General features: G+C 38.9%; 1 protein-coding gene across 3 annotated transcripts in view; it reads right to left on the bottom strand.

The window, feature by feature from the left end:
• Positions 1-14,522, bottom strand: part of tenm4 (teneurin transmembrane protein 4) — a 112,589-nt gene that overhangs the window by 13,723 nt on the left and 84,344 nt on the right. For all 3 annotated transcript variants that reach the window (XM_085370026.1, XM_085370027.1, XM_085370028.1), the window contains 4 exons: positions 13,476-13,708; positions 12,585-12,739; positions 7,640-8,517; positions 2,045-2,217 (listed from right to left, as the gene is read on the bottom strand). In XM_085370026.1, coding sequence (XP_085226152.1) covers positions 2,045-2,217; positions 7,640-8,517; positions 12,585-12,739; positions 13,476-13,708 — 1,439 coding nt within the window. The remainder of the gene's footprint in view (positions 1-2,044; positions 2,218-7,639; positions 8,518-12,584; positions 12,740-13,475; positions 13,709-14,522) is intronic.

Below are 14,522 nucleotides of genomic sequence, written 5' to 3'. Positions count from 1 at the left end.
GTGTTGTGCTGTTGCGACAAGAGAAACAGATAGAGGCATGACTGACCTTGTACTGGCCCTTGCCTCTTTACATCATATGGACACTTTAGGGGTTGACCAAAGACTACTGGGGCAGACCCTACCTAAAAGAGGCCTCAGAGACCAACAAAGCTCAAAATGCTGCAAAAGTAGTACACACACTCAGTTCAGCAATAGAAGGGGGAAAAATACTGGCTGTCATGAAATATAGCAAACCATAACAATGTGGTTTGCTATAATTTCCTAATAGCTCACAGTGGCTTATATGTAAAACAGACTTGCATTTTTCTTCTATAAACAGCATTCTATGTGCAGTATCTTTAAGCTTTAAAAGCAAATAATTGCAACTTTTTATTATTTGGATATATTTTATTATCTTGTAATACACCTGATTATTTTTCTAGCTATAAAGCTTCTGCCCTTAATCCCTTAAATCTTAAAAGTTATCTGTTTCACAAAACTGTGATGATAGCTTGCTGAGAAGAGGGGACAAAAACAGCCAAATGAGCAGGAAAGAAACTCGAAGGCAGCACAGTCATATGCTATGTGATCACCCAGCTAACAAAGCAGACAATAGTGAATTAATTAACAGCAGATTTCCTGGCGCCACTTTCCTCACAGGCAGATGCCTAAGACAAGGTCACAACATGGAGGTGGCCACTCCGTTAAACAAAAGTGAGAAACCAGAGAGTGTCATCTCCCGTTTCAGACACAGCTTTGCGGTCAGTAGTCTAAGAAGGGATATGCTCAGAAACAGAAAGTAGAAGGGTGTATGCGTAACCCATCTTTAAAAAATTGAAAGTTGCTCCAGATTTAGTGAAGATAATATCAGATAGATATCAGACAGATACCAAAAACACCTAGAGGTGTTCAAAAACAGCCTTATCTCCTCATGAATCTTTCTCAGCAATTTTTTTAAAACCTTGAGGATCTTGTATGGACCACCGGCACTGTGTTTTATCGTTTATTTTTTTTGACAGAAAAATCAATATTTGTTTCATTTCTGTGAAATGCAAGCTGCACTACACATGTTATTAAAAACAGAGAAGCACCTCTGTGAGTGATATTAACATAGCTAAGTCTGAGATGGGATGTCTTCAAACCCACAGATAAGATTTAAAATCTGATCATGTCTGGAGCAATCCAGACAGTGTTGCTTTTAATTCACATCTGTATCCGAGACACCTGCCTCGGCCTTATTGTCGAAAGATAAAGGCAAATGTGATTTGCACTGCCCAAATCAAAAAGAAAATACATTTAACAAAGTCAAAAGCTATGCAACTCTACAGAAAGTCATGTTTCAATTTTAAATTCAAAAGTAATTTACTGGCATGAAAGGAACACAGCACAAAATCAATACATATATTAAATCAATTAACGCAATGCAACATGCTTACTAAATATTTATATTATATGCACATATGTCTGTGTATGTCCAGATCACTGGACTATTTATTTATTAAACACTATTTATATATAACCCCCCTTTTTTTCTTTTTAAACTCTCATTCGGCTACAGAGTGGCAACCCAAAATATTCAGTGAGGCTGAGCCAGAAAGTGCCTGGCAGCTTCCAGGCAGCTTGAGCTCAAAGAAGGTCTTATCCTTAAGTGACAGTCCACAGAGACCTCTAAAATGCTCTTTGTCTAGTCCCTTAGCTTGCACCAGTTTCCCTTAGGGCTTCTGAGCAACTGCCCTCTACAATACATCCCTTTTTAAATCAGGAGAATGCAACACCTTCACAAAAATAAGGTAAGTAATAAAATCTGTTTACAATCTCAAGTGCTATATGTACAGATAAGGGGGATACACTGTTGATTAATCAAATACTAGAACATAAGGTAATGGAAGTCAGAATATATGTAGATGAGAAAGAGTTTCTTAAAAATACTAACAGTACCTAGTCCCAGCTGTATAAATTAATATCAGGGACATAAGCAAAGTTAAAGCTTTTGGGACTTCACCTCGCAGAACAAACCCTAAAAAAAGAAACCGCTCTACTTACGGCCACCGTAAAAGAGACTCACCTTGCATAAGTGTGTAGAAGGTGCCAGAAGCTGACAGGTTAGTGGTGACGGTGATATCTTCTTTGTTGGAGCCCTCTGTCTGGATACGGACCGAGCTGTCTGCGTCTGTACGGTAGCTGCTCACTCGGCCCGTGGGGTAGGTGATGTTAGTCAGACGCCCATAGCTGTCATACCTACAAAGAAATATGTTGATGTGAACCAAAGAAGGCAAAGAGGACCATGCCATCTGAAAACACAGATAAACAAGCACTATGCCTGAAACACAAACAATGCTGTGGTATTAAAAATTTACTAAGCCTTGTTGAGGTTTGTTAAATCATAAGGAAGCAATCATGATCATCAATGCAAGTCAGGTATGCATAAATGATTGTAGGTTAGGGCTGCTCGATTATGGCAAAAATGATAATCACGATTATTTTCACTGAAATTGAGATCACGATTATTTGACGATATTTATTTAACCCTTTAAGACCTACTATAGAACCAAGTCCACCAGAGCTTATATTATTTTTTTTACATGCTGTAGTGCCATTTGTGGGAGCATTTCAAGTTGCTATACATCAATACAACTGTTATAGCCCATATTTTAATAATATGTATGCATTAAGTGCATAGTAATTACATAAATTGCAAAAAAGTGCAATAAACTACAAAAAAAATTGAAAATCGCTTTTGTTTTGTTTACATATATTTCTACTTGGAGAAATTTAAGAGGCTTATCCCTCAAAACTTTAAATACAATAAAGTTGCAAAAAATAGTTTCCCACCACAGGAAATTTATTTTGAGTGTCTTCATAGTTTTATTTTGGAGATACACCAATTTTTATATACTGCAGGAAAAACAAAAAACAATCCTATGATGCAAATTTGCAAAGAAAACAGCATGTGCATCATTTCACTGTGGGAAGTGATAGGAACGGCAAAGCGTGTTTCTGGAATATTATGTTTTTGTTCCTGCAAGCGCTTTTTATGCAATTTTTGCAAAGCTATATGTGGAACGAAACCGTGACCGAGGACAAGCTGATGGCATCAGATGTAAGTACAACTCCTCCGGTTTCATATGCAAAACAAATTATTGCGCTAGCTTACACGGTTCAGATTCTACAGGGATTTAAAAATAGTTACGCAAAACGGAGCGTGCTGCTCTGACCGGCTTTAAAGGGTTAACAATGACTTTAAAATAATATAAAATAGTGTGCAACACCACTGAAGTTTTTTTTTTTTTAAACTCTCTTTTCAACCAACGGCAGTCACTCTCCAAATAACTTCTGCTTAGCTTTCCGAGCTTCCCTCGGGTCCTCTTAATCAGCGGTCTCCACCCTTTTTTGCGCCACGGACCGGTTTATGCCCGACAATATTTTCACGGACCGGCCTTTAAGGTGTCGCGGATAAATTAGGGAGGGGCTAATAATCGGCTCAGTCGTTTTTAATGATCGTTGAAAGCCCAGATCGTAATCGTGATTAAAATTCGATTAATTGAGCAGCCCTATTGTAGGTACATAAATGTGACTAATGAGTTGCTGTGTCATTCCAGATAAGCAGTGATTATGAGTTGTTCTCTGTAAGTGTTCTAGCATAAACTCTGCTAATGGTAATTATAGGTAGGGATTGGAAACTTTCCGCAGAGTCCGATATTTCCTCCGTGTTGTCACAAATTGAAGCAATGTGTCAACACAGGCAGTAAACACAGCAGCAAATCCATCAGTGCTGGCAACCTGAGGTAATACATGGGATTTCAGAGCTATCATCTTTAATCATCGAAGCACAATCAGCATAGCTTTTGAAAAATATCTCCTGCAATTTTCTATTCACAAACAAGGAGTGGGTGCACCAACAAGCAGCTTTGTCCTTTTCTAGCCCTTTCAACAAAATGTGAATGGGGCGTTAATATCAATACTTCTCACTGCAACTTAAAAACAAGTATTCATTTTAATTCTATTCTAGCATCATATCACAACAGTAGTTAGCTCAAGGCAATTTGTATAGCAAGGAAAAAACCCTACAATAATACGGAGAAAACCCCAACAATCAAATAAGCCCCTTTGAGCGAGCACTTAGCGACAGTGGGAAGGAAAAATATACTATAAATATGCAATAGATTTTAAAAAAAATGATTAAGATGAGAAAGCAAACACCTTTTTTACATTTGGAAAACTGCTTATTAGCTTAAAAGATTAGCGATATTGCCTAATCTCATTATACAGCCTATGAAATAGGGGCGCTGAGGTGTGAATCCTTAGAGAGATGCAGCATCTTCCTAGCTTATAGATCAGTCAGTTCATCACATACAGGAACATGAGTGGCCAGATTGTTTCATTTTGCTCAGAGAGCACATCAGCATAGAACAATTTTAAATCTTTCAGATTTTCAGTGTTCCAGAATTGAAGCGAGTGAACGGTACATTACTTAGAAAGAAGACTTTTATCTGCACATTGAATACAGATTGGAAAGCCTCTTCGATGTTGCTGCCTGCCATAATAAAGCCTCTAATAAATGAGATGGCGGGTGCTGGTTTACAGATATTTCCTCAGCGCTGCCATCTCAAATATCCAATATGGAAAGGAAGAGTGGGAGAGGAATCATCTCCCAGAGATAAATGCTATCTGATCTCAACTGTACTAGGGACTGGGATTCATAGATACATTTCAAGCCAAGTCTTCCACTTCAGGAAATACTAAATAGCAGAGTAATTTATATCTAAGCCTTTGATTTCTTTTGATACTGCTCATATACTATCAGCAAGAAATTCTCCTTGTGTCCATCATGCAATCAAAAGTTTTTGCAGTGAAAGCACTGCAAGTTATCTGCACCATACTACTTTTAATGGTTCCATTTATTTGACCAAGCGTTCCTGTTTGCCTTCACCTCTGCACAAAAGACTCAGTCCACAAGACAGAAATCTCATTCAAGAGCAACACTACAAGCCCCAGCTTGATCACTGACCCAAACTCTCTATGTCTCAATTAGGGCCTTAAGCTAGTTCCATTCCTTGAGCTCCACCGCTGAGCTCTAATGGTTTTGGCCTGCTTCAGCTCAGCTGCCTATTACTTTGCTTTCTTTCGACAAGAGGGGCACACAGGGGCAGGGTGCTCAGCAGAAGGACAGGAGCAGTTTCCCTCTGGTTGGCCACAAGTCTATTCGGATCGCATCACCTCTGTGTCACATGCTAGCTCTATGACCTTTCACGCTGGGCCCCAACAATAGGCTGAACACTTCATATCGGCATCACCCCCAGCATACCTAACTTCCGCTCATATTTTCAATTTGTCTTGCTGCCTGAGAATTTCTGAGCATGTGTGACTGATAACTTACAGATATAACTAAAGAACATTTGTTAAAACCCAGTGGGTAAGGCACATTTTTTTTCTTCTACCGTCTTAAATAAACGATAAAAGAATATTTAGGTGTTTTATAATTCATCATGATTTGGAACAACCCTTAAGCAGAAGCACTTATCATTACAACATAAATTTAAGGCCTGCGGACCGTTTGTGTGTGCAGTAACTGTTGTACAAATGTGGTTTCCAGGGGTTACAACAGAAAGACAGTGTGGCAGATGTCTTTTGTTCTCTAGTCAATCTATTGGTTTTTTTTTTTCTTCGTTCATTCAAATTAATTTTGATCCACGAAGCATGGAATGTAAGTACACATTAATTAATATGGGTGAAATGATTAGCAGTGAACTTTGGTGGGCAGAGATAAATAGAGGTTCTGATGGTAGCAAATTACAGTTTTGACCCTCAGGTGATGAAATGACCTTTAAAGCTAATTATTCAAGAAAAACAAAACCCTGTTTATTGGGTGTAAAAAAAGCATGGATCAAATGATTTGCTTGTAGGTAAATACAAAGCTTCATTGCTTAATTTGAAAGGGAAAGACAGGAAATGAAATAATACATGGACTTCATTTTATTCCAAGTATTTTGACATGTATAACAATTTTGTTTTACTCTACCAACATCACAAAGTGTCTTATGAAGGCGGTGGGCCACCATGTGCTGCCAGAAGCTGTAAAATGTGTTCAACTAGGCTGCGATCGGGTGATTGCAAATGCCATATGATTATTATATGAATCATAAAATGGTCTTGCTGCTCAAACCCCTCAGTAGCCTCACATGCCTTATGGAGTGGAGCACTGTCATCCTATCACAGATCATTGTCATCATCATAAGACAAAGGTAACCACTCAGAATATCTTCTGCCTGTAGAAAATAATATATTATTATTTACCGCAGTAAAATAACAATGTGGTGCATGAGCGATAAGTTTTATCACCTAAATCAGCGGTCCCCAATCTTTTTTGGACCACGTACTGGTTTAATGTCAGACAATATTTTCACGGACCAGCCTTTAAGGTGTCGCGGATAAACACAACAAAATAAAATGCTACGACTAAGACAAAACTGTGGTATTTTGTAAATATAATAATTAACGTGAATCCACTGTGTAATTGTGTAACTTTATTAGCCGCGTCCTCCTGAAATACGCCAACAACATTGAGAGAAACATCCTCCTCTCTGCCCCTTAATGCTCTCTGGTCGCTATGGTAACGCGTAAACATTTCTTTCAAAATAAGACACGCATGCTAGAACCTAAAAAATAAAAGAAGCCATTTTACAGAACGTCATAGAGAAATCATTCAGAATTCCAAACACCCACTAAATTTGTCTGAGCCTCAGGGAATTCAGTCTACCTCGAGAAACGCCTATGCATGGCTGCATTAGTGCTGTTTTCACTGCACCTTTCCACTTTTTTTTTTTTCAGTGTAACCATCAGATGACAACCAAATCAAACACAGGTGATAAATGTCTGCTCATATTAAACAGAGCGTCTGATTATGTGTCAGAGTTATATTCCTCCAGCGAGGTGTAACAGATGTCTGACCAGCCAATCTGCTTAATCACACTTTTTGGAATGACATCCAGTTAGCATAGTATCCCCTGGTACATTAAGCTAAGGGACAGATTGCTTCATGCAAGTCACAAGAACATGAAATCCTAAACTGTGGGAGTGTTTTCCGTCGTTTCCTCACAAGGTATGCTTTGCCTGATTTAATTAAAATCTTTGGCTATTCAACTATGCTTATATTTCTGGGGTGCATCCCAGTCATGTGAATATACATTTTGTACTACTCAATAGATACACGCTGTTCCTGTACCCAACAACTCCAAACAAGTGATGATCTCCAGTCTGCAAGCAAGGGCACAGATGAGTAACATATCATCCAGTAATCCTATTTGGTATGATAACAGCAAATAGGATTACACCCATCCTTCCGCAGGTCTTGTATTCTGAGTGACATAGACATCCAGCCATAAGAAGTGAACTCATATGCCAAAATACTAAACTCACATGCCAAGGAGCTCTTTGACTGCAAACATTAATTCACTAAAGCATTCAGTGATATAATGAATTCAGTGCTCTTAGTTCAGATACTCCAGGAAAAAAAACCTAAACAAAACTGTCCAATCTGCATATCTGAATTAACAGATTAAACAGATCTTTAAGCTTCTTTGCTTTGATGCAGTTATCAGCTCAAATTGGATCCAGACTTTTAGGTAAAATGATTAGAAAGGTGTTTCTTCATATTACTTACTCAAAGAATGTTGTCCATCCATTTTCATTTGTCTTAGTTGCTAACAGTCCCGAGCTTCCATGGTACGTCATTACAGCTAGCTCTTGACCCTGGGCAGCAACAGTTTTAAGGGCACTGTTAGTGCCAATGGTGAACCAGAAGGTCTGTCCATCAGGGACCATTAGCCACAGAGGCATTCCTGTTGTGTCTCTTCTGATGATCACTGTGTTTTTGTTCTTATCAGTAATGCTGCTTAGATCTCCTGATCCCGTGTATGTCAAATTGTAGAGATAGTCTCCTGTAGTTAGACTTTGGGTAAAAATGTGGCTGCCATTGGAGTCAAACAGATAGAGTTCATCATTAATGGGAGAGGACACCTCATACATACTGAGGGGATTCAGAAAAGGCTTGTTCTTGCGCACATAGCGTATACGGATGTTGCCCAGATCTGCAATGTAAAGATCTCCATCTGGACATACTGCCAGGGAAGATGGTGCATTCAGTTTAGCATCTTTGGCATAGCCTTCATCTCCAGAGTAACAATCGCAGTTGGCATCGTTCTTGCAGTCACAGCCACTTGGTGCCCCTGCAACCAAGGAGATCTCTCCATTTGTGGACACCTGTCTGACTCGGTTTATTTTCTTTTCATCTGACTCAGCAATGTACAAAACACCATTGTGAGACACAGCTAGGGCATTAGCTGACTCGAGGGTGGCATGGATGGCAACTTTGCTCAAGAGGAAATGGTCAATCCCAGGCACTTGACAGTGCATAGGACGGCCTGCTACAATACGGACTTGGTGGTTTTCAGAGATCTGGAGTACTACATTATTGTCCAGAACATATAGAGAGTTGTCCATTGGATTCACTGCCAAGTCTGTAGGCCACTCAAGGCGCACCTGCGAGGAAAAAGACACACAAAAATATAATCCTTAGGTACCAAAGAAATATACCATACTTTTATTGATCTACAGTTTTCGATTTCTATGTGGAAAAGAGCCTGAAAGGAAAACAGCGTGATTATTTTTATAGCTTAAGCTGTAAGTAAAAACATTTTTAAACGATTTATTATCTGATGAGGAGGAAAATACCTGATGTACTTTTAAAAGGTGATACACAAAAACATGATTTGTAAGATTGCAGATGATAACAACAGTGGTGAAGAAGGGCAGTGTGAGAAGAAATCATACAAATGATAAGATTAACTGAAAAGAGCACACTGGGATGGTTCATGAGAACTGTGAACACTTAAGGACAAGGCTTCTGCATCCTTCACCCAAGTCGCTGTTTTTCCTTGCTTTGGGTTATTAATTTTGTAATGACAAGAGATTGCATGAGTCCTTGAAAAGAAACTGGAGCACACTTATCAAATGAAAGCCTACTCTGTCTCTGGCCTCCTAAATTACGACTTATTGTTCTGCTAACAATGCATCAGGCTTTTAACAAATTGGAATGATTGGCTTCATCCAATTTACTGGTCTCCCTCTCACTTATGATCCCAGTGGGATCTCTTAGAAACATAATATGAAGTGCAATATTTCAATAGAAGCCTTGGAGTTCCAACAAAGGAAACTGATTAAAACCTGGACCAAAATGCAAAGACAGACTCAGATTTAAGGTAAGATTTTACACAAAGGACCCTTTCTTTTGTTTGGTCACTTAGAGACAACTAGAAAGTAGAAACAGGAGGAAAGTTATCAAGGCTTAATAATTAGCAATAAAGAGCTAGAAATTGCATATATTTTTATTTCTGCAATATACTACTGATAAAACACCCAAGCATACAGCACTTAGGCATGAGCTAAAATGGCTGACTACCATATTAATATATTATTAAGTCAAGTAAGTAGACAGCTGAAAGACACAATGAAACATTTTGACTGTATTATGCACAGACACTATGCACCTTGGCCATGTAGTAGGCTTTCTCCAACTGTCTGGGATTAAACAGCACATTGGACAAATACATTGCAATAAAAAAAGCAGGTTTCTTAAAATTTCTAGGAATATAAAAACAGTTAGCCCTATAATTCCCTTTTTCTTTTAAAATGTGGATTGCACAGAACAAAATGCACAAAATAAAATTCAGACAGCTTTTAGACATTAGCTATATTGTGCCTTTTCCTTCCTTGTTATCTCCACATATCCCTAATGTTCTAATTTAAAAGTTAACATTGAAACAGTGACATTCTGTGGCAATAATGATCTGAATAATTCTAAACTTTTTGCTCTGTTCATATTCTTGAACTCACGTCCTTTTAAAAGTGGGGCACCCGCCCACCTGTAATTGAAAAACAGATTTGAGCATTACACACCTCACATCCTATAAACCTCCTATCATCTGCCACATAATGGAAGAGGTTTATATAACAGGATGTATCCTTTGGCTACATACGACAAACAGGAGACTAGTGGATACATGTCATCTCTCAGTAAGCAGAAAATGCATTTACTTGGATAATGAAGGGTAGACTTTCAATTTCTTAAAACCTATTTCTTGTCAACACTGCTGGTTAAATATTTCATGAGCCAAGTGTGGAGTGACTCCTGGGAGCTGCCTGTAAGGAGGTTTTCACGCCACTCTGACTGATGAGGGGATATTTCCCGAGCTGCTGTCCCATATGCTGTAACCAGATCATACCCTCCCTTTTATACAGTGGGGATGCTGTCAGAAGCGCCTGCTAGACAAAGCCGCTAACAGGAAGAAAACCAAAACATGCTCAACAGCTGAGAAAGCGAGCCGTAGATTTGTACACAACATCAAACTATTTTAAATGAAATGGAAATTGTATTAAGAATTATAATGACATGTTCCATTAGTAATCGCTGCACTCTTTGCTAGTAACAGCATGATGCTTGCCTCAAGAAGAGTAATATGTCATTATTTGAAGTCCCTCTCAGATTTGAATTGAATGTCACAGTCATACTCTAGATAAAGCTTTCTGAAGCTGCTAACACCCCTGAAATATGTTTGAGTGATCTTGTTTTAAGACATGGTTTTCCTGCATTTAAGCTCAGCGGGGAATGCAGCGAAATTTTCCAAGACTTTAAAGAAGAAAAATGGAAGGAAAATGGAAGATACTTCTAAGACAGGAACGACCCAAGGCCTTGGTAGAAAGAAAGAAAAAAACATATATGAGGTCAAAATATTGTCATTTTGCTTGATAATCAAAAGTTAAACGAAAGGTTACAGAGGTATACACTGAATTAAGAGAGAATTTAGCTGTAGCTTGCTCACTACACAGATAGCAAAGTAAGATAACAACGACCTCATCAGAGGAGAGAAAGAAATCTAATGTTATTTCTTGCCTTGGTGTGCCAGGTGTGGTAAAGCAAAAGTAATGACCACTGTGATGAGCCTTCTCCAGAGAAAGTCAGGTTCTAAGTGAGGGGTTGGGGAGTGTTTGAAGAAGGAAGCTCTGGATTAATTTTTAATGGATGCTTTTTACTGTCTGAGTGTCTCTGGCAATGCTTGTGTGATTTGTCATCATTGTAGAACTGCAGTCAGTCTGCCTGTGTCCTCGTGTTTGTGGAACTGGGATGGTGAGCATCCATAGGCACTTGTGTGTGCGACAAGGTAAAGGAGCAGCAAGCGGAGGTCAGGAGGGGGATGAAGTTCCCCCTAGGGCTGCAAATGGGCAGCTAGAGCCTTTGCTTCCTCCACTGAATACATCATTCACACACAGAAAACTCCCCACAGAAAGCAGAAGACCTGTATCCTGCATCCATACTCAACAAAATACACAAAGAGGAAAGAAACAAATGATTGCATGCATACTGAGCTGGGCTTGGACCTCAATCAAGTTCAATAACCAAGCCTCAAAATGCTCAATTCATGGAAGTAAAACTGAAACAGTTATGAATCATGTAGATGGCATATACAAATTAAAAAGATACATTTTGTAGGGGATTTTATTTACTACTGGGTAGGACTGTCAAGGAGGCAAAAACAGCTATGTATGCTAAAAGTCTGCCTTGTCACCTCCAAATGGGAAGTCAGTGAGCCACAGAGTGACCTCAGTGCAGTGTCCTTGCCTGGGGGATGTGTTCTGCGTAGTGTGTGTGTGTGTGTGTATGTATGTATACATGTGTTCATGTGCGTCAGAGTGAAGATCTGTGCATGAAGTCAAAACCACTGAGGTTAAAGGTCATTCTTATCATTCCCCTAAAGCTGTAGGTCACTGGCACTCTGCATTTAGGAAATCGGCGCTACAAAAACCACAATGCTACTGTTTTCAGCATGGTCCTGTACTCCTTTAAAATGCTTAGTGCAGATACTTTGGAAGGCCCAAGCCTGGACTGAGCCCAATTAACTGCTCATTTTCAGTTTTTATTTGTATCTGCTTTTTAACTGTGAGGTGATTTTAGCTTTCACCAGGCTTGCACGGCTTTGATTGTGTGTTGCTTTCTCAAGTTCATAATCCTACAGCACCAGTGAAAACTATGCAATTGAATCTTAACAGATAATCCTTTGGTTAATAGAATTGACCTCTCAGGTCAGAAAGGCAAGTTTTGTAGAAAAAAAAAATAGGTGCAGTAAAAGTTTTCAGTGTGTTTCCCTGAAACTGTCTCTTGATCAACTACAAAGTCTACAATGTTTTCTTGTCCTATTTACATATTTTTTTCATCCTGCTGCAAAATGAATTTCCTCCTGTGGGTCAAAAAATATCTAAACTGACCTGAAGTATTTTATCATTTACGATGAATCATAGGACCAAAAATTTGCTGAAATAAACTGCACACAGGAAAAAAAGAAAATATTGAATCTTTTAGAAAGTCTTGTGGCTATAAACCATATCTAAACCAAGGCCTACAGTACTAGATGCAGGCTTGGAGAATCAAGCTGCAGAAATACCAGCTGATGTGGAGGTGTAAGCACCCTGAAAACAAGGGTCATTCAAGGAGACAGATGTAGGTTGAGAGAGAGGAAAGCACAGGTCAGTGCACAGTTCCAGAGAGGTCATACCTGAGAGATGTCCATCACAGCATCACAGCTGAGAGGTCGGGCAGAGGTCAGGTCATTGAATCCCAGAAGGGTGGAGATGATACCATTCTGATCAATCCTGCGAATCATGGTCCCATCCACAAAGAAGATTACGCCGTACTTATCCACGGTAATGCCTGCAGATAAAGTCACACAATGAGAAGAAGAGGGAAATATCCTTAAATTATTCTGTTTATCTGTTACTTAATGTGAGCACAGAGCCCCACCAAATCACAATTAAGGACAGTTCACTGCAATAAAATGAAAGACTAATCATGACAATGAAAATTAATGGTAGGATTGATTTTTTTTAATCAATAAAGAAGAACAATAGAAACATCAAAATAGATGAGGAGTATTGTAAGTATTGATTCAATTATGGGGAAAACTTCATCAATGTCTTTCTCTCTTGCTATCAGCCTCAAACAACAATGAAGCTTAGTAAGCCTAGCAAGTCTCTGTATTTTTCTACTTCTCTGAAGTCTGACAAATATCATTGAAAGAAATATGGACCTCATATTTTCAGTAATTACAGCAAACCGCTCTCTTTTTCAATGCAAAGCACGGCTATAGATATGCACATTTCACAGGGGCTCTTTCAGCAAATATGACTCATAATGGCATCACAGTAGAGGACAAAGAATAAGCATGTGATTGAATGACTAATGCTTCATGCCCATATGGAAGCAACACAAAAAAGATCCCGGAAACTCACAGAAAGACATGCTGTTAAAAATAACTAGCTAGTTAGCTGCACATTTGGGGTTACAGCTGAAGGCAAAAGCTTACTTCAGAAAAGGTTAGAAAAAAAAACAAAAACAAACTGACAACTGACTTGAAACTATATCAATTTTAATAACATCTATGCAATACCTCTGGGGTTAGTAAGGGTGGCCTCAACAGCCTTTCCTCCATCCCCGCAGCGAGCGTCATCATATGGGAGACACTGGTCACCAGTGCCTGCCACCAGCTCCAGATTCTTGGCCACATCTTTCACAACATTCAGCGATTTAACCTTGAACACTTTCCTGCTGCTGGTGTCTGAAAGGTACACGGCATTGTTCACTGGACTGGTGGCCAGGTAGTACTTATGTGCAGGGCTGTTGCTGATAGGAGGGAAAAGAGAGGAAGAGGCTCAAGTCAATAAAGCTGGAAGGGCTACAGCTCTTTCAATAAGAAACACTGTGTAATACAATTAAAATGGATTCAAAAGCCATTTAGAGAGTCAATTGGGCACAATTACAGTTTATACCCAGGACAAAGAAAACAGAATGAGATTAAACATGCTAAAATAAAAATGAGATTAAACATGACATAATAATGCGGCTTAGGACTCACGCAGTCAGCTTAGTAAGAAAAGCGTGTTTTGAAAAGGGAGTGAAATTACCAGTGTATCTACATCTATATGTCTGTGTCGACCTTTAAATACAGTGTGTGAGTGTGTGTGTAATAGTGCACATATTATTGAAGAAATAGTAATGTAGTAGAGAAATAAGGGTGGGGAGTGGTGCTAAAATTTATGACCCGAGAAATTCCTTTGATATAAGCTGAAATCGATACAAATAATTATGTTTTTTATTTTACTTTGGAACTTTTTAAAAATACAAACAAAAATGCATGACTGAACTAGGGATCCAAACACATTATGCATCCATCAGGCTGATATTCTAGCACAGAAAAATATCCTATTAAAATCCCAGCCAAGTCAACAATGCCATCCTTCACATCCATACAAACATATCCACAGGAGGTTGCCCAACCTGACAGACAAGACAATAGAACCAAATATAACCAATCCTGCTGCGGCAGGATGCATCCAACCTACTGATGTACTCCAGTCAGGATAGGTGACAGAAAACACAGATAGCTGTAGACAAATCCACAGCAGTGCAAATTAGGATGACAAAGAATAATATTTCC

This window comes from Diplotaxodon limnothrissa, linkage group LG14 (assembly GCF_057381915.1).
Source record: "Diplotaxodon limnothrissa isolate DT_005_m linkage group LG14, D_limnothrissa_male_GT1.1, whole genome shotgun sequence".
NCBI classification, from domain to species: Eukaryota; Metazoa; Chordata; class Actinopteri; order Cichliformes; family Cichlidae; genus Diplotaxodon; species Diplotaxodon limnothrissa.
This window is presented reverse-complemented; position numbering and strand designations above follow the sequence as displayed.